This window comes from Thermobia domestica, chromosome 10, assembly GCF_964235325.1.
Source record: "Thermobia domestica chromosome 10, izTheDome1.hap1.1, whole genome shotgun sequence".
Classification (NCBI taxonomy): Eukaryota; Metazoa; Arthropoda; class Insecta; order Zygentoma; family Lepismatidae; genus Thermobia; species Thermobia domestica.
In genome coordinates, this window is record NC_137463.1 from 103,576,315 (window position 1) to 103,597,347 (window position 21,033).

At 35.6% G+C, this 21,033-nt stretch overlaps 2 protein-coding genes across 6 annotated transcripts in view; one reads left to right on the top strand and one right to left on the bottom strand.

Moving 5' to 3' along the window:
- The window catches only part of LOC145662612 (uncharacterized), a 41,707-nt gene extending 37,602 nt beyond the window's left edge, over positions 1-4,105 (bottom strand). Inside the window, exon 1 of the mRNA XM_081728340.1 lies at positions 3,200-4,105. Within this exon, the coding sequence (XP_081584466.1) occupies positions 3,200-3,682 (483 nt within the window). The 5' untranslated portion in view covers positions 3,683-4,105. The remainder of the gene's footprint in view (positions 1-3,199) is intronic.
- LOC145662613 (uncharacterized) overlaps positions 1-21,033 on the top strand; it is a 450,934-nt gene that overhangs the window by 231,947 nt on the left and 197,954 nt on the right. The gene's annotated exons all lie outside the window — the stretch shown is intronic.

The window sequence follows — 21,033 nt, forward strand, 5'->3', positions numbered from 1 at the left end:
GTGAAAGTAAGGAATTCTTAGGTCCATGTGAAATTTCTAATCTAGGGTGTTCCAGTCTAGTTTTTCTTATGTATTTCTTGAGAAGAGCAGAACCGAATTCTATTTGCCTACCCATTAGAAATACAAACATGCAAGTGAAGTTACTTTATCATCAAATAAAGCGTCTTCTTTGTATAGTTTGAACTATCATTATTATCAACCTTCAAATTATTAATTTCGCTATGGATACTTAGAAATATATAACACTAACGAATTAGAGCCCCATGTAACAACGAGACATTAAGTCAATGCGAAAATAATGAATACCTCCTTGGTTTCATTGATGAAATGGGTATCATTCTTTAAAACACACCAGATCAAGGCTATATGCAAAGGAAAAATTGTAAGGGCTCAATTTTCCTCCACCTTGAAATTTGATATCAAATTACTATGCTATGTCTTGAAATAGTGCGTATGTTAAATTTCAGCATATAAACTCATAACCAAATAGTTACAAAAAGTCTCAATTTTCTAATCTCTGATTACGATTACTTACATTATAACTATACGTAAAATTTTACAAAACTGTCACGAATTAGTTCATTAATGTTTTGTTGGTCAAGGGCAGTATGTAACTGCTACTGTATATAAAGGATTGATCAAGTTTTATTGAGATCTTTGAAAGGAAATGTGTTTTTCCTACTAGGATTATATTGAATGTTAGAGTGAGTTCTTTAAAGTAGGGGAAAATTGATATTTAGTGCCAAAATACGGAAGAAACTGATATGTATACATTAATATTAGTTAATATATAATATGCTAATATAATTTAATATAATATATAATATGACGACTAGAAATGAAAGTTCAATTGACAATTAAGAGAAAATAAGATTATTTATATCCTCATTCCAATCTTTCTTAGAAATTACGAACTAAGGAAAATGCGGAAAACAGTTTATATCTCGTAACAATTACTCTTTGAAGTGTATTAATTGTTTTTGACATATTGGCACAGTACCTTAAGTCTTATGTAATTACGTTTCAACAAAAATAGCGAACAAAATTTATGTAAGAGTATCGTACTGATCGACATTGAAAAGATAAAATGATTTAGATTTCTTATTCATCTTAACCATGTTGAATACATGTGATATCTTTGTTTTCAGCCCTTTAATTCATATGGAATATTTTTCTCTTTTCTTTGAAATGAACAGATTTTAGTTATGTGATTTTGTTGTTTTCTTCTTCGGGTATATTTAAATACATTTTGTTTTATCAAAACGACTTTTTACCGTATTATTTACTAGAAGAAGAGCTCGTTCGTAGCACATACTGAACTGTATGCAACCTCCAACACAGCAGAGTAGTTTAGGTTGTCTAACTTGAAGGGCGTCTGAGATACACTATGCTTTTTGAACCTTCAAAACTTCTCTCTCTTTCCAATCCTCCCTCAAGTTGAAAATGTAGAAAACTGATTTGTATGCGATTAAATATGGTGAACATCTGTCTCTATTAGGGATGGACAAAATTTTCCGGATTTCGGAAAAATTCTGGAATTTTTCCGAAATCAGAATTTTTTTATGAATTCTAAAATTTTTCCGAAATTCGGAATTTTTCCGATTTTGCTTTCCGGATTACAGAAAGTAAAAATTCCGGAATTGGCCATCCCTAATCTCTGTACAGCATTTGGTGGCTATGGGTGACTCCTTTTTGCGAAAATTTGATTACACACACGTTATTTTATATATTAGTAAGAATAAATGTAATATTCCTTAAATTTCCAATATTCTTTTCTTCTCAGTATTAAAAATATGTATAACAATCTAATTGTTCACAAAGTAAGGGACATAAGTAGAGCTGAAGAAGAAATCAGTAAATCAAATTGCTAAAATCCTCGTTCATTTCAACAAAAGTAGAATACTTCCCCATATAAATCAATGGGCTGAAAAGCAAAGATGGCGGAAGTATTCAACACCCTTAACAGTCAGCAATACTAGGAAATTGCAAAGGAAAGAATCCATTTTTAACTTGGAACGTATTGATTTTTTAATAATTATTGACATTAAAATGTTATCATAATCTTACAATAAGATATGCTGATTCTGGTTCCTAAAAGAATATACCTTTTTCTATTGCAATCTCCCCAAAATATTTCCACTTCAAAGAAAAAAGAAAGAAACCCTAATTCTTTTGTACTGAAGAGCTCCTTCGTGGCTAAGCGGTTAGTGTACGCGCCTTTGGCGTGGGAAGCCCGGGTTCGAGTCCCGGCGAGAATTCATGTGGTTCGGATTCCACGTTAATCAGTAGGTCCTGTCTCATATAGCCTCGAGTTAAACTCACTCAACTCTTTTGTACTGAAGCTCCCACCGAAGTATTTCTGGTTCCTAAAGAATTGACCTTCTCTAATGTAACTCGCTCCGAAGTATGTTTGATCCCTAAAAAGTGATCGTTTTATACAAACTCCTTTCAATGCACTTCTCATTCCTAAAAATTGACTCTTCTACAGCTTCCTCTGGAGTATACCTGATTTAAAAAATAGAAAAAGAAAGAAAGAAAGAAAGAAAAAGAAAACTTTTTACTGGAAATCCTTCGGAAGTATTCATGGATCCATTAAAATTGACCCTTTTCTACTGAAAAAACAAAAGCTTTCCACTACATCTCACTCTAAAGTATTATTTTTCTTATTTCGGAAAAAATAAAGAAACTATGTATATATTAATGTGTGCGTGTGTGTGTGTATAAATGGAAGTAACGCTATGCTTTAAGCTACGCTTACTGACATGTATTGACATACTGTATGTATAGTTGGATGGATGACATTTGCCGGCGAAGTATGCTAGGAGTATACTCTTCATTCCAAACGAGATTTACAAGGCCAATCCGATGTTACTGAACCAGTTTGCTTGGTTATCGAACTTGATTGCACAAAAACACACACAAATATTAAACATCCAAGAAACAATGGTCATTGACATTTCTTTAGAGATGATTTAGGGGGAGAAAAAGGTTGGGTCAATAGCCAATGACATGTTCCTATGCATAAGAGCAGATTACATGAGCAGAAGTACGGGTTTGTTTTTTTCAGAGACTGCCTACCTGCCTAGCTACGTGACAAGTATGGAATTGCAAGTAAAGTAGCTGCAGAGAAAAACATGGTATTAGATCAGTTTACGTATTGAGAGTAAGTTTTGAATAGATAATATACATATATACTCACTTGTAAAACTCTAGCAAGGTGCCGGTATAAGCCGCCTTCTTTCCCACGTGTGACCAATTGTCGAATTTTCTCCGGGATACGTGGAACTTTGTCCATAGCATCCTTTGGTAAATCCAGTCGTCCAGCTCCCTTTTCCTGAGCCTGCCTCAATCGAGCAAAATATTCTTCCACAGATTCGCTTTCTTGTACTATTGTTTCCCACCTACGCACCCACGTCGAAGAAACTTCACCTAAATCTGGCACTTTACCTAAGTTCGGCGACATTTCTGAAGCGTCTTCCACTTCCCTGGACACGGATTTCAACTCTCGTATAATGGCCCATTCTGACAGTCCTGGGTTGATTGCTTTGTCCCACAATTGGTCAATAGTTCTTTCAATTTCGGCACGTAAGTATTCAGGTATCACTGACAAACTTTTCATCCGTTGACTAGTAACACCACTCATAAAAATAAATAAACAACACACAATTTGTAATTTGTCCATATTGGTGGAAACCACGTGTTAATAATATGAATAGTTAGGTACTCTTAAAACTTAGAGAGAAAAACCAAAGAGGGTTGTCTTCACACGCGTATATTACCTGCACGACTTGCAGATGTAACGGCACATTGTCTTCTACTAATAGCTACTTCTTCAACACTCCAAAGAATTGTTAGTGTTCTTCACCTGATCCTGAACAGATGGCTAAAGGCTTCCAGCACGCATGCGCGTCGCAGGTTAAAGGGAAAGTGGAGCAAAATAATTTCTTCTCAAGAAATGCCAATTTACAGACTTGTGTATGCGTTTATTCAAAAGATTCATAATGTATGAGTTTTGTGTCCTTGGTGTTAAAATATAATCAACAGAACAAAATAAATTTTAAGGAGAAGAGAAGAATTCCCAAGATAAGGAACAGAGTAATTACGTACAGCAACCGGATCTTGCGCTCACCCGTAACAGATCACGACAGTTTTTTTTCCTACTACACATAAAAATCCTTCGTTGGTTTCTATATCGTAGAGCGAAGTTTAATTGTAAGCTATAATTTACTGACTATACAATTCTATAGTGTTATCAGCGCTGGCTTACACATCCTTGTAATTAGTCCAAAACGACGTTTTCCTTTGTATATGCGTAAGAGACACACAGTATTAAGTAATTTGTACAGGATGTGACGTGAATATGTATAGCTTTTATTTTCAAAAGGTGTATAATTTTAATATACAAAATCACAAAATGCGTCAAGCGAAGATGGAACATCTTTGGTAGCTTTCGATGTGTAAATCTAGTATATATATAATATTAGTTGAGACTCCATTAAATTAATAGTAATAATAATATAATTACAGCAATTGAGAATAAGTTTTTAATCCAGGTTAATAAAACTACAGGCCTGCGTTATACAAAGCAGTTTCCTACCAATTTAACGCCAACTATATGCACACATTAAAACAAAAATACATGAGTAATCAAATAACTGGTTGCGGAAACGTAATTGCTTAATTTTTTTTAATCTTCTGCTTGTACTTTGGAGATTGTATTCCATCCCACTGAGGATTATTTTATTTGTTTATTTATTTAATTAATTTTTACTTACAAACATAATTCCAAGTACAGCTGAACGCCAGTTTACGCTGGAATATCTAATAAATCTAAGAGATGAAACATAATGCAATACCAATAATAATAATAATAATAATAATAATAATAATAATAATAATAATAATAATAATAATAATAATAATAATAATAATAATAATAATAATAATAATAAACATCAAGTAATAACAAAGGTTGACAATAGCTGACTAGAATTTATCCATTAAAATGACGTCGTAGTGCAGAGGTATATGCAGTTTCAGAATTAAATAAATCAACGGGTGTATGTGATATTTCATTGTATAACTTAGGAAGCCTGTAGAACAGAGAGCGTTGAACTATTGACAGTTTAGGTCGTACTATATGAAAAGGTGTGTGTTACGTGTTTGTTTGAATGGAATTCGGAAATACAATTCTGAGAGTAACGTTTCGGATCTGAACTGGCCATGTGTGAGTTTGTAGAGATATTTGAGATCACTGATTTTATGACGAGTGTCAGGTAGTTGAATATTTAGTGTTCGTAACAGTTTGTGCTTTGTCATCTCACGTGTGCGAGGTACTCTGAAACGTACTATTGCCAGGGAGAAGTTTAGAACTGAGTTTAGCCGGGATAGGTTTGTAGGAGTTGCCATTGTCCAGATAGGTGAGTAATATTCCAAGTTAGGAGAAATTATTACACTTGCACTGTATGTTTTATGGACCATATTCGTAATCATTCAGATAGTCGACAGACTTCAAACAACAAGAAGATATATCATTAAATGACCACGGGCTTTGTTACCTGTTATAGTTTAAAAAGTTTCCTTCTAAATGTCCGTTTTAGATATAAAATCAGATGTTTTACAAACAAATGGTTTCCTATTGATTTCTGTACAACTTATAATAATTCTGTTTTATTTGCTAAATTTTCAGATAACTATAATATGTATCATATAAGAACTGTGATACAGATTTATTTGTAATTAAAATTTAATGAGTACAATATAAAACTGTTGTCAGATATTGCTAGCTTAGAACAATCTTCCTGTATGTAACGGAACCTTGTGCTTAGCGGAAAAGTATTTTGAAATGTATGTGTATGTATTCATGTAACTAAATGAACGTATTCATATAATTAATTTGTATTAACCAAGACCTGTCCAACACGGAGGTGGAATTCCTTTTGACTGCGCAGAATTGTGTACTTCAGCTGTTTAAAATCGATGTAACGCGTAAACCAAGATCAAAGTGATTTTAGATTTATAGTAAATTGTAGAATACTTTTTCTTTTCAAGGACATGTTAATAATTTGCTTATGCATAGATAGCTACCCCAAAAATGGATGAATCTATAATTCTCTTTTAGTATTTGTAAAGTAAAAAGTTTTCAGAAACGGCCGTGAACAACTCCAGTTACAGCTATTGAGAAGTCACGTCGCACAGTGGGACGAAATGTCGAAAACGTGGACAAAAGTCCAAAAATTAAAGGTTCGATTTAGTGATTTTTATCTTTTGGGTTGGCTAGAGTATTGTTGGCACTACTGAAATCCGGCAATGGGATCGGTCAGCTGTTGTTTGTTGAAGGGACGCAGAAGGTCAAATGTGGAGTTCGTTTATTAGTGTCGCGTTAGGATATATCCACGAACAATAAAGTGCATGTTCAAACGTGGATACAAGTTTGCAGTCAACACTGATTCCAAATATTGAAAATGGAGGGTGTTCAGCAAGGTATGTACTGAATTATAAATGCATAGTCACTTGTTATATGATGTATAAACCATTGTTATTTGAATTAAGAATTATAGTGAAAAATAATTTTAAAAAATCATATAATTTAGTTGAAAGCAAGAGATAAGTTAAAAGTTCCACGGAGTTCCACTCAGTTACCCTTTTTTTTCTAAGCTAGGCTATATTAACTTCAAGATAAAACGGCAAACTCCTTCTACTAGCTTCTATTCCGTCAATGAACAACAGATGGAGACACGGCTGCAATATTTCAATTTTTCATATTTATATTTAAAAGTGCAGGAAAATTCTTAATAGTGTTCAATTTGGATGAAACTTGGTTTTGTATAGTAATTGACATTGCTGATTACGAATATGATGTCAAAATTTGAAAATTCTAAATGTTGAGCCCAATATGAAGTAAATTGCAAAATTGATATACAGAAGTAGAAATTTTTGGTGAATAATTACGCGATATTTTATTCCGTTTTCTAATGCTATTGATTGTATGTTATGATATGATGTTGAAAGCTTCATTTTCTTTTCAATTTCTGCTAGTGATACTAATACCATGCAGTATTCCAGAAAAGAAATCTTTTTGGAAATAAAGCAGCATTTAAAGTGCGACATCAACGTCATAGTTGAGAATCTGGAAAAGTCTCTAAGTGAAAAGAGTGGGCATCCTGTTAAAATACCGGAAACCATGAAGTCAACTATTAAAGTGTTATGTACCAAACTAAAGACTAAATTTTGTGAGGCGAAGGGCCGGGAAGATTATTTCTTAACGAAAAACGAATCATGGCTGGATGCTAAGCTAGACTTCTCTGTGACCAAGACGACTGAAAAGCGTAAAGCAACTAGACGACCACCAGCAGAATTTGATAAGATTTCAGATAAATCTAAACGCAGAAGGACGGAAGATATTCGTGCAAATTATTACGATAAAGAATTAGCATCTGCGCAAATGAGTTTTCGAGCTTCTGGGAACGTGGATGCTTCAAAAATAGTAAAAGAAGTTTTATCAGCCAGTCCATCCAAAGTAGCCAAGTTTAGAAAATTGAGATGTCATGACAATTTATTGCATCTCTGCGTCAAGAATGTCCGAAAAACTCAGAAAGCTTACTACCAGAAGCCAAAGCTCTTCTAGTCTCAAGTCCAATTACGGAAGACCGCGAAGGAGATTCAGGCGACGAGGAAAGCGATTCCGACGAAGATGAAGGTTCAAGTGGGGACATCAGCGATTTTGGAATTGAAACTGATGAATAATCCCAATAACAACCAGCTGAATACATTGATTCAAAGAAAATTCAGCATGTTACATTTAAAAGTGGTTTTTTTATTATAAAGAAGCAAATTTGGTATTGTTTGTGTTTTATCTTTAATTCTTTAATTATAAAAACAAGATAAAACGAAATTAAAATATCATATATAACTCATTTTCTAATTTTTGTCGTATTCTATCAACTATTTATCCTTTTGAATTTTGAACATTCCCTGTACGATTCATCATCACCTCACTTATCAACATATAAACACAAGTTTCAGACTTGATTATTAATTCTTTTTTAAAATTTTGACCGCCATATTGCATCCACCGTTTTGAATTCCTCAATTGTAAAATAAAATTCATAATCTGCATGCTCAAAAGCATGTAAATACAAATTTTGGACTTATTTATTTGACTTTTTTGAATGTTTCCCGCCATATCAAATCCGCCATATCGAATTTTGAAATTTGAACACAAAATTCGAAATCAGCATGCTTGGAAACATATATTTACACGTATTGGACTTATTTACACGATTTTTTCAAAAATGATGTCCGCCATATTGGTTCCGCCATTTTGAATTTTGCAATTTTGACATCATATTCGTAATCAGCACGGCCAGTTACTATAAAAAGCCAAGTTTCGTCCAAATTGCACAATAATTAGACTTTTGTCCACGTTTTCGACATTTCGTCCCGCGTCGGTGAAACTAAATAAATAAATAAATAAATAAATAAATAAATAAATTTTTATTACAATGAGCTTCTGAAAGCTGGTATTAAGAACTAGGACATTACATAATCTTTCTTCCCTTAACTTATAGCAGGGATGCAAATAAGCAAGAAAATCTTACCAGCTCACATCGCACAATAGAAATCGTTTACTTACCTTCGGTATTATATTAAATACTCGCCCGCATCGATAAACCACTCGCTCTAGACGAGTGGTTATTTGCATCCCTGGCTTATAGCGATAAAATTTAATTTTTTTACTGTTGTGATTTCCATCAAAAGCCACCACTGAACAATTCGCTTGGCGTATATATGAGAGTAAAATTTATCCTCAACTAAATTATGATACCGTGGAATTCCATTAAACGCAAGTTTTACTGTATATAAATTGCGTATATATGTGTATAATAAGTTCTTATATGCGTAATACATCGTTGAGCATGTGCCAAGAACAAGTAAATTTGAATGTTATGTCGTAATACACAGTAAGTACATTTTGAACCGGATCTATTTTTTCATATTATTTGAAAACATGCATATTTACTGCTCATTATTCTTCTTATACATTTAACTTTTTCATGAAACAAACGAACCTTACTCCCTTACCTTAGGAAAGTTTTAATCCAAGGTCAAGATATGATAATTTAATACAACTTTTATTGTTATTTACGATACTCTTATTTAATTTTTTGTGTTTTTTGAAGTATATATCACGTAAGAAGTTATAAAATTTTACAAAAGCAATGTAAATAATAATAATAATAATAATAATAATAATAATAATAATAATAATAATAATAATAATAATAATAATAATAATAAGTCGTAAATTTGATGAAAGAATCTGTGAATGACCTGTTCAAAAATTTTATTTTTCACTGAAGCTCAGATAGTGAGTTTCGCTTTTATAGGAGATAGCCAGGGCCGGATTAAGAAAGGGGCTTAGGGGGGCTGTAGCCCCGGACCTCCAGGTGGGTTAATCCGGTCCTATCAGATAGCTAGCTTAGGGGAGCCTCCACTTTGATCAAAGTCTCAACTGGTTGTCTAAAAAAATATCATACAAGATACAATTCTCATCATAAGGTAATATATGACCAAAAATATGAAAAATATTCCCTGAATTTTCCTGTTGAACTTTCACAGAAATGTTTTAGGCAAAGTCAGGAGGAGTCACATATTTTTCTAGCCCCGGGCCTCCAGATGGGGTAATCCGGCCTTGTCAGATAGCTAGACATAGATATATACTGTATATACAATCTTAATGTGGCACGATATTTCAGTGGTAGAGGACTCATCTCTTGGTACGATCGTAGGCCTTATGAATAGCATCGTGTGAATGCTTACAAAATGAAGGCTGCAAGTATGAGTTAATTACTTGTGCCATAGAAAAACGTATTACTGTGATGTTTTTGAAAAACGTATTACTGAGTCCAAACAAAGCATCTTTTCTTGACAATGATTGCATCACAGGAGTTGTCACGTATAAAACGTCACAACTCAGTAACTACTGGTAATATTAGGATCTGGTTTTCACTGAATTAACTAACGTTACTTGCTTCATTAAGCTGTATGGGGTAAGAGGAATTTCTCTCACTCTATTAATTATAAATTCACCCACCACACGACATCGAATACCTCACCATGACTTTCCTTCATCTTTATATAAAATTTTATTTTGGGATATGCAATGAAGTTCAAGAATTAGGTTTTCCAATTTTCACCTCTTTATACCCAATCCCCAGGAGTTCATATGATACTGGTGCTTATAATGACCACAGTTCATATATATTTATATAACTAAGGCTACTGATTATATCAAAATCCATTTTTCACACTGCATCAAGATATTACCTTTTTATTATAGTACGTAACAAGTTAAACAAGTACACTCTTTAAAAATCGTACATGTAAGTTTCACGAGATGGATCCTTTCTTCTATATTATTTATTTTTTCGTTGCTATTCCAACTAAACTCACATAGTCAAATCACTGTTATAACAAAATATCATCACATACCGGTAACAACAGAAAAGAAATTACATCTATATTTCTTTTCATATTCTTCTTCCTTTCTTGAACAGCTTGTGCATAATTTAAAAGTACATTTTGCCCACAAATGCAAATAAAGATGCTGATGACGTCACAATGAAATACATACCACTATATCACAAAAAACTCTTTGCAACATTAAAGTCGGATTTTCACTAAATTAACCAACCTTACTTCCCCTTTTTAAATGTAGTAAGAAATGTTTCACAGAGTGTAATAATGGTAGTTTTTCCCACCACATGGTACCCCAGAACCCTACCGCGACACCCCATCTTTTTATAAAATTTGTTTTGGGATGTATAATGAGTTCAAATAGTAAGATTTTTCCATTTTTTGCCTCTTTATACCCAATACTCAAAAGCCCAATCATGACCGAACCGTTTTATAAACGAAATAACTAATTTTGTAGTCATTATCATTACGTGTTCATTTTGTAAATCCGTGGAAGATAGACGTAAGAAATGCATAGGCGTCGGTAGAATATATATATATATATATATATATATATATATATATATATATATATATATATATATATATATATATATAATAAAGTTCGTGATGATTCTAATTTTAAAACATCCTAGATTTGTACTATTTTCTTTGTGCCGACAGCTCTCCAATTTGCACGTTATTTTTTTATTTTATTTTATTATTTTTTTAAACAACCAATTAGCCAGCACGTACAGTGACAAATGGATTACAAGTTAAATTTCGTTGGTTGAAATCTAAACGGTTTTGACTGTTATAAATTGTTTGTCCCAGCGTTGTTTGACGCAACCAAAAATCAACAATAAGCCCACCATTTTGATTACTAGAAGTCCAAGGGCTTTAGACCAGGTCAGCGTGCTCCCAGAACCGTGATGAACCTCGTCCAATCCAGGTCCTGGGAACATCTCGTTGAGATAATCATGCACAATGTGCATAAAGTGCGGTGGAGTGCCGTCTTTATGAAACACCACTTAATTCAGAATGATGTTAGCAGACAATTGAGGCTCCAGGAATTTGAAGAATGTCCAGGTATAATGTTGCAGTAATTGTTGCCTTAAAAACGTAAATGCGCTGTTGAGTAATGCCTACCTGTTTACCTTGAGAGTGTTAAGTTTCAATTCTCTGCCGATGTTGGATTTTTCTTTGTATGGGGGTCACATCAAGAGTCAAGTGTAAAAGGTGAAAATTAGGGATTTGGCGCATCTGCTGAACGCATTGCGGCATCGGTGCGTACAATTACCGTAGCAATATTGCATCGTATGATTAGGTACGCCGCGGAGAGATGACAGCTTGGATATGGAGGGCGATTATGTTGAACTGCTGTGATTTCTTTGACTTACTGTCTTCTTTGATATTATAAACACTTCATTTGAATTCAAGTGCTCTATCTCAGAAATGATCAAGGACTTCTCGGTCACTCTGTATATGTATGGCCGACCCATTTTGTAGGTAGTTATTGTTCTACATTTAGTTTAGGTACCTAACTAAAGTATTGCAGTAACGAAAAACTGGAAATATTAAGTAAAATTGAACGGAAAAATAACCAACTTCAAAAACGCACTAAAGAGCAGAAAATAAAAGCTCCCCCTCCCCTTGCTAGGTGTCTGGGATATTCCATACCCCAGACCTCTCGGTTTTGGATGATCTTCAAGAACCGGCGCTTAAGGTGTAATATGAGCTGTAATATTCAGATAACTGAATCGTTTCGCGAAAATAAACTTTAATAATTAAAGTTACCTATAATTGATTTTAACCAGTTTCTACGCCATTAAAAATAATAATAATAATAATGAACTGAAAAATCTTGACACGAAATTACGCTGTGTAGTAGAATTCATTAATGTCTTGTCCGCCTACAAACGCGGAATGAGAACTCATTTGAGAGGTCATCATTGTGAATTCGCAAGTTTCCCTCAGGACCATTATGAAAATTCGGCTTTGTAGGAACGTAGTACATATCTAGAACACATTGTACAACAAATGAATTTCTCGTTTTTATCATCACATTCTAGCTTGTAAGTATGTGTTCCTTGTGACTTTCTCCACCCCACATGCTGCACAATTATCTTACATAATAGCTAAGTCCTGTGTTACCAGTTTCTTTAATCTGGTTCTATTTAAATAATTTTACGTTGAGCGCTATTTACTTTTGTTCCGGCTTATTGAAGTTTGTCTCAGTCATTCAGAGACTAGTTTAATTGTTAACTACTTAGGAAAGCTATCTATTACATGTTCCTTTGTTAGTATGCTATCTGTTTGTAGTTCCAATCTTCTTGACATATCAACAACTATCTTATATTCTAACTATTGAAGAATTCGTTATTGCGATTTGTTTGACCTACTTTCAATGTTTACATGTATTTATAGCATACAGGTGAAGCTTATAACTTTTTCCTTTTTGATTTAAAGCGAAGTGACTGAACATTGTTGGTGCATATGTGTATGTTGGGGGGAGAGTTAAAACGTTATCATGGTATAGTACAAGTGCAGAATAGTATAGACATGAACATAGGTATTTCTTATTGTTAGAGAAGACCTCGGAATAAGACAGTTCCCTTTTAACTTTCACTAAATTTGTGTTAATTGTAAGATTGAATTGGTATTGAATGTTCGAGAAAATAGAATAATGATTTTTATGTCCAGTTACACACATAATTTTGTCATTAACACTGAAGTACAATAATTATAAATTACTTAAAAAACACCTTTCTTGATCATTTCAATGTGAATATAACTAACTCAATAACCTATAGAATCCGAAGGTTTAATTTAATACCGCGTTCACAAAAGCTCATCTCTGACTTCTATCCTTAGCCAACTGGATCCAGTTTCTACTTTGTACTCCTATTTTTGCGAGATCTATCTTAATATTGTCCTCTCATCTGCGCCTAGGTCTTCCTAATGGACGTTTTCCGATTGGTTTTCCATTCAAGACTTTGAAAGCGTTTCTACTTTCTTCCATCCTGGCTACATGACCTGCCTGCCTGAGCCTCCTTATTTGATGACCCTAACAGTCTTTAATAAACCGTATAAATTATCTAGTTCCTCGTTATGAATGTGAATATAGTATATGAAATTTTTGATTTGTTTCCAAGAGCTATCGTCATTAATTGATTGAACATAAAAGACATATCTTAATACTGCATCTTGCTGGTCTAGTTGGTAGGCCAAGCACGTTTGGTGCAGGGGATACTGGGTTCGATCCCGGTGAGTGAGCCTTGAAATTTGAACATATTACGGTACTTCGGATTCCAACTTAAGCAGATACGCATCTCATTATTATATCCTCGGTGCTGAAAGGGACGCTAAACTCTAATCAATCAATTAATCGAGGAAAATAAAAGAAGCTAATTACTAAAGGTTGGGAACACTGAGTACAACTTGTAGAAGAAAATTCAGATCTAGTGTTTAATGCATTTTATATTTGCAGCGCAAAGGCCTGCACGGGATAGTTATGAAAATGTTATAAAGGTAACCAAGAAAGTTCTGTCGCTTTTTGTGGAGGTCTGTGTTCAATTGGCCCTCACACCATGAGTTAAATGCGAATAGACATAAGGCGAAGATCAGTTGTTGGTGTGGATATACCCAACGTACCACCTGGTTGTGGCAGTTCAGTTACACTGTGAACTTTCGTAAGGACAGAGTGAACATGGGACCTCCACAGAGCGTCATAAGGGCGTGTGTGGTGTACGAGGCCAAACGCCGCTGCAGCGGGTCGGAAGATATGCCAGGCCTTTTGTGAGGGTGTCGTGACTACGCGAACAGTGCAGCGGTGGTTTAACAAGTTTAAGGACGGTGACAAAACACTCGAAGACGCATCATGTGCCAGAAGACCAACACATGTAAAAATGAAGATCTTCAGGCAGCAATTGAGGCGAACAGTGGCCAGACATGTGAGGAAGTGGGACTACAATTCAGTGTGAGTGGAGGAACCATTCGGCAGCACCTCCATCAACTTGGGAAGCACTACAAGTTGGGTCGATGGGTCCCACATAATTTGACTCCGGGCCAGAAGGTAATGCGAGCATACACCTGTTTCTTTGCTGTCTCGTCTGGGAAAGGAGCCATTTCTGGGCAAGGTGTTGACATGTGATGAAAAGTGGGCCCTGTAAGAAGCTCTACGGTTCCGTCAGCATTTGTTAGCGTCCCATAAACCGGTTCCAAAAGAACCGAAACCAGCACTGCAGTGCACCAGAAGAAGGTCCTCCTGTGTGTTTGGTGGACTGCTCGTGGTATCCTGTATCGGGAACTGCTACCAGCTGTTCAGAGCGTCAATGCAACTATATACTGTCAGCAGATGAGGCGTGTTCAAGAAAACACAAATCGCAAAGGAGTCCTCCTGTTACAGGTCAACGCAAAGCTCAACGTGGTTAAGATGGCCGCCGCCATGTTTCCCGGACATTGCACCATTCGTTTATCACCTGTTCTATTCCTTGGAGAATCACCTTAGAGGATGCCAGTTCAAATCCCTAGTAGAGGTGCAAAATGCACTTGGTACCTTCTTCGCTTCACGACCCACCAAGTTTTACCGCGATGGAATCCATGACCTAGAATGTTGGCAGAATTTCGTCGGTGCTGATGGGTACTATTTTTGATCTTTCAGGTACGTCTTAGATGGCATATCGATGTTCGAAGGTGGTGGATGTAAAAGCAACAGAACTTTCTTGGTTACCTTTATACAATGTAGTAGTCGTCTTGGGTTCGAAATCGAAATGAAATGAAATCTTTAGGTTTTACGTCCCACGTTTATGTCGGCTAGGCTAAAGGAAGCGGTGGTGATGAGAAGTAAATGAAATGGTGGAATGAAGAAATTGGGGAAAACCGGAAAACCCCGAGAAAACCCACACACACGATTTGTCCATGGCTGGAATCGAACCAAGGACTCCAGGCACCAGAGGTAAACGCTCTAGCAGTGAGCCATTGCGGCCTCCCGTCTTGGGTTCGAATCGCTAATGAAACAGACTTTTGTGATATCTCGCTAGCAGTTGTTATTTACAAAAACTAAAATTTAAGTCTTATTTCTTTTTTCAAGATTTTAAAAGTAAGGCGATATTAATTTAAGGTTAAGACAGTCGTGATATTTGACTTCTGTGTACTTTTTCACCAGCCGATAAACTTCAAACGAGAAATCCTTTCCTTCATTCTTTGTAAATAGTGTGTTGTGTATTTATAATTTATATAAACCAATATTTTTCCAGAATGTTTCTATATTCTTTTGATATAATGCTGTAGATTTTTTAACTCGCTTGTAAACTGACAGGTCTTTCAATAGGCCACTTTATGTTCCTATCACCAACTTTTAAGGCAGACTCTTCGGAGTAAATATTGATCAGTCACATAAAGTTCACACGTTGCAATTTCCTCTTGGATTGGTAGGTATCCAACCATTTCTTCGAGTTGATTGTAGTGTAATAACATGAAGGACCTGTATAGCAGTTTGCTTTAAATGTTCAGTTTGCTATGTTATTTCTACTTATCGAAAAAAAAAAATCTTAATAGCTCTTTCTATTTCATTAATGGTATTTATGAGTATAGATTTATCCTTCCTGGATACCAAATACAATACTTACGAATGCATTCAGTCTCATATCTATGTATGTGCTGCAAACATAGTAGTGCACAAAAGTAGACTATAGTGGCTCAGTGGAGCCAGTGGCAATAATAGACTGGTCTTGGGCATTCGGCTTCGTATCATGAGGTGCAATCCATCCTAGATTCCAGTGTGTTATCGGAATATCTGTGTTCGTGTTCCTGTCGTAACGAATTAAGTAGAAAAGGATTAAGAAAACGACCAGGGAGACCCATCTTTCGGGTGGGATTTTAAAAAAATGTACTAGAGCACTCATCTGATGTGTAAGGTTCCTGATTCGATCCAGGCTCGTGTGTGTTTGTGATTGACAACATTGTGTCTGTGGATTTTCTTGAGGTTCTCTCGTACTAATTCTTCCATTTACTTTCATTTATCATATGTCTCTTTTAGCCTATATAAGGGGCCGCGGTGGCTCAGTGGTAGAGCGTTCACCTCTGGTGCTTGGGGTCCCAAGTTCCATCCCAGCCCTCGCCAAGTGAACTTTGTGATGGACAAACCGTGTCTGTGTGAATTTTCTCGGGGTTTTCCCTTTTTCTCCCACTTTCTTCATTCCACCATTTCATTCATTACTCATAATCACCCGTCTCCTTTAGCCTAACCGGCATAACCGTGGGACGTAAACTCAAAGATTTCATTTTTTTTGTTTTTGTTTTAGCCTATAGGGCGTAATGTGGGACGTAAAGAATTCATTTTTTTAAATCTACTTTCATTTCATAAACACGATTCTATTTGCCTCACATAGAAAAATGCACGATGTAAGTATTCGCTTCTGTTAATGAGGTGATATTCATATTTCGTTTAATATTTCACTATTATGCCCTGTATGCAAGCGAATACGTAATTATAAAGAAACCCGTAGAATGAGTAAGTAAGCCGGAACGCGAGAAATGAGTAAACTCTATAGACATGGTTCTTTCATGAGCTCATAAAATCGAAATAAACCAGAGACCCTTTGCACGAAAGATGAGCACTCGAACACTGAAATATCTGGTCCTCAAAATCTATTTTGAATTATCTCCTACCGGTACTTCTAGGAAGTGCGTCCACAAGTCTACTGGTACTTCTAGGAAGTGAACACAAAGAAGACACAGCTACTTTGAAATATTTATTGCCATAATTACAGCCCAGGTAACTGTACTTTTCAACACTTCAGTCATACATACGGTGCTATGTGGATGCCCAAACTCGTCCTAGTGGAGGAATTGCAGAAGATCAGTTGTCACTGGCCCTATAGCCCGAATCTTGCTCCGAGCTGTTTTCATGTCATTTTACGCTTCAAGGGATACCTGTCGGGTAAGTATTTTGATATAGACAAACAATTGCAGACCACTGGTTCGACTCCCAGACGACTAACGTCTAATATGAATAGGAAAGTTGTCCCCATGGTATGGCAAGTGTCTGAATTCCAGTGGTGAATATGCTAAAAGTACACCCTGTTTCAAAAAGAATATACGTATTACGAAGAATTATTTTGTCCAAACTATCGATCGCTGCGCCTCGGCTCGACTACTGGAGAAACGAATACATAGTCTAGTTTATATTAATAGCCGCTAGATGTCAGTTGTCTTCTGTTTTGCTTGGTAGCCGTCATATGTTAAAAATGGCTACTCCGCAGCAGAAATTATTTTGTGTTCTCGAGTTCGCGAAGTGCAATTCCGTGATTACAGTGCAAAGACGTTTCAGGTTGAGGTACCAAATTGATCCTCCGAATGGGTGGAACATTCGCAGATGGTATCGGCAGTTTGTAGATACAGGATGTGTATGTAAAGGAAAGAGTCCTAGCCGCCCTCGTCTTCCTGAAGAAAATGCTGCACGAATTCAAACTGTTTTCCAACGCAGTCCTTCAAAATCAACTCGCCGTGCCAGTCAGGAGTCACAAGTGCCGACAACAATTTGGCGTGTTTTGAGACGTAGGTTGGTTATGAAGCCGTACAAGTTACAGCTGTTACAAGCTCCGCGTCCTGATGACAAACGAAAATGTGTGGCATTTTGTAACGAGGTTCTGGATGCTATTGACAATGATAACACTTTTGCACAACGCATCGTGTTCAGTGATGAAGCGACTTTCCGTGTTAGTGGTCAGGTACACAAACAAAATGTTCGAATTTGGGGCCTACAGAACCCATATGCAGTCATTGAACATGTGCGAGATTCGCCCAAAGTCAATGTGTTTTGTGCGATATCCCGATCATCTGTTTACGCCCCATTCTTCTTTAATGGATACACGGTTAACAGTCAGCAATATCTCGCTATGTTACAAAACTGGTTGTTTCCGAGGCTGTACGAAGACAACTTCATTTTTCAACAAGACGGGACACCCCCTCACTGGAGTCGCCAAGTGCGTGAATACCTGAATGAAACTACCGAACCGTTGGATTGATCATCAAGGAGCTGGCGACTTAGCATGTCTCAGCTGGCCTCAACGGTTACAGGATTTTACACCCTGTGACTTCTTCCTGTGGGGTTTCGTTAAAGACAACGTTTATGTACCACCACTCCCACAGGACCTGGAAGAGTTGAAGAACCGGATCCGTACTGCCATAACATCAGTGACGCAGGATATGCATGCCCGAGTATGGGAGGATTTTGAGTATCGATGTGATATTGTTCGTGTCACTGATGGAGGACATATTGAACATCTGTAATTTGAACTTTGAACTGTAATTTGAACTTGAGGTTCGCAAATATGTGTGTAAAATTTCATATTCGTAGGTCTTAAAGTTTAATAAATATATGCATTAGAAATACGCATATTCTTTTTGAAACAGGATGTACTGTTACTGTGTCTTCTTTGTGTTTACCTCCTTAGGGAAACTTACTTTCTGGACGCCCCTCTTATTGAGATACAATAAATGATACTTTCTAAATTAATGTATTTAATGTAATATTTCTTTTTAAAACACGAATAAATGCATGCACCCGGTCAATGGCATACATAAAAGATGATTTGCTGGGATATAACCTCCTTTCTTTGTACGAGATATGGAAAAATATAAATTGACCATATTAAGATATAAATAAAAGTCGTGCATGCCTTGAAGCGATATGAACTTGAATGCTTCAATTCCTCTTGATTACATTACTTGTACGCCACTGCATCTGGAGGTATTGTTTTAAAACGTAGATTCTCATAATAGGAAATATAAGACTGATGCGTATTTAACTTTTCTTCTTCCTGTCGCTAAAATTCAGGTATTATATTCTCGGAATGTTTTCTTAAGCCGGATGTTTCGTAAGCTTACGTTAGTGATTTTTTTTTCTCTAAATATAACCTTGAATTGAATTGAAGTGATACTATCATGGATCCATCTCCGCGTGATAATTACCAATGCGAATTTGTCAGTTTTAATGCGAGTAATTGGTGTGTCAACAAAAACTAAAACAAATTATCAAAGAAATCACCTGCTTGTTTTCTTTTCTCTGCAATATTTCATTCTGTAGCTTTTTTTACTGTGGAAGCTTTCTCACCGCCTATTCAAGTAATATCTTCTTCCGCTTTCCCAAAGAAAATAAATGTTAAGAGTGACTCATACTGGCTTTCATTAATCTCATTGTAATAGTGTTTGTACTATATCCTGCCGTCAGTGCAAAAGTTTTCCAATTCCGCGATACTATCGGTAACAGTAATTGCATAAGTTTTAATGTGTATTTTAAGTCCATTATCTCACCATATCATGGGAGTTTCGTTTTCGGTTCGAACTGCTTTCGGCAAGGACAATCCCAGTAGTTGTTATTTATCCTCTGTTGTACTTTGTAGAACGTTAAGTGGATTTGTTAATTGCAGTGTTGAGTCCATATATTACTAAGAATGAATGGCCTATATTTTACAGGATCAGAGCACAATTGTCATCATATTTTACTAGTTTTAATTGCGCGGAATTTTTGTTCTTGATGTAAGGAGGTCCTCTTTATTTTAATCCTGCAATACATCTTCAACATACTGATAACTCAACGCTGTGAATATTCATGTCAGAAAATAAAGGGCAACCTAAAGCTACTTTTCCTGCGTTTAGTTTTCTGAATAATAATAATAATAATAATATTTGAGCTCATCCCATTTAAAAAATAAGTATTTTTTTAAGCAGTGAAGAACTCTTTTAGAAAGTGAGCCAGAGAGCACCTGCAAAATGCTACTAAATGAACTAACTCTTCGTATAATGCAGTGGTTCTCAACCGATGTGTCGCGACACACTGGTGTGTCGTGTAGTCTCCTAAAATGTGTCGCGAAATTTTAGAATTTAAAAATCATGAATAATTTAATAATAATTAATTAAAATCTGAACAAACTGTACAAGTCAACACCTCAAGCAGTATCAATAATGCTGAGTGCTATATAGAGTCATTATAAAAACTAATTAGTTTCACTATTATAATAGATATTATTATTTCTAATAAGTGTCAGGATGTCCTGGACTTCAGTAAAGTGTGTCGTCAGTCAAAATAAACAAATAAATAAAACACTGGTATAGTGTATGAATTTTCAGCGCCCAACAATTATAATGTTATAAATTCTCTGTCTATAAGAAAAAGGTTTGAAAACCATTATTAGTAGGGTTAGGATTTTTAGGCACACACTTTTCTCTTTTAAAGCAATAAAGGGTTCTCATAAAGCCTCCACTGTGCGTAACGTTGTCTTCGGATGGGAATAGAGAGAATTTTTCAGCACCTTTTCCCCCCTTTTGGATTCTTTATTTCTTTTTTTTCCATTCCTGGGGCCTTTTCCCTTTAATCTGCCTGCTCCCTTTCACTGCTATATTCTAAAACCTCTTTTTTAAACCGACAACCTCAATTATTGTCTTTAGAAACAGTTTTTTAAAAAATAAGATTGAAGAATGTAATACTAATTTGTTTGTCCATTCAATAAGGGAAATCACCCAAGTTTTAAGTAATTTCTCGAAAAATGGACCCGAATGTCAGTTCCGATG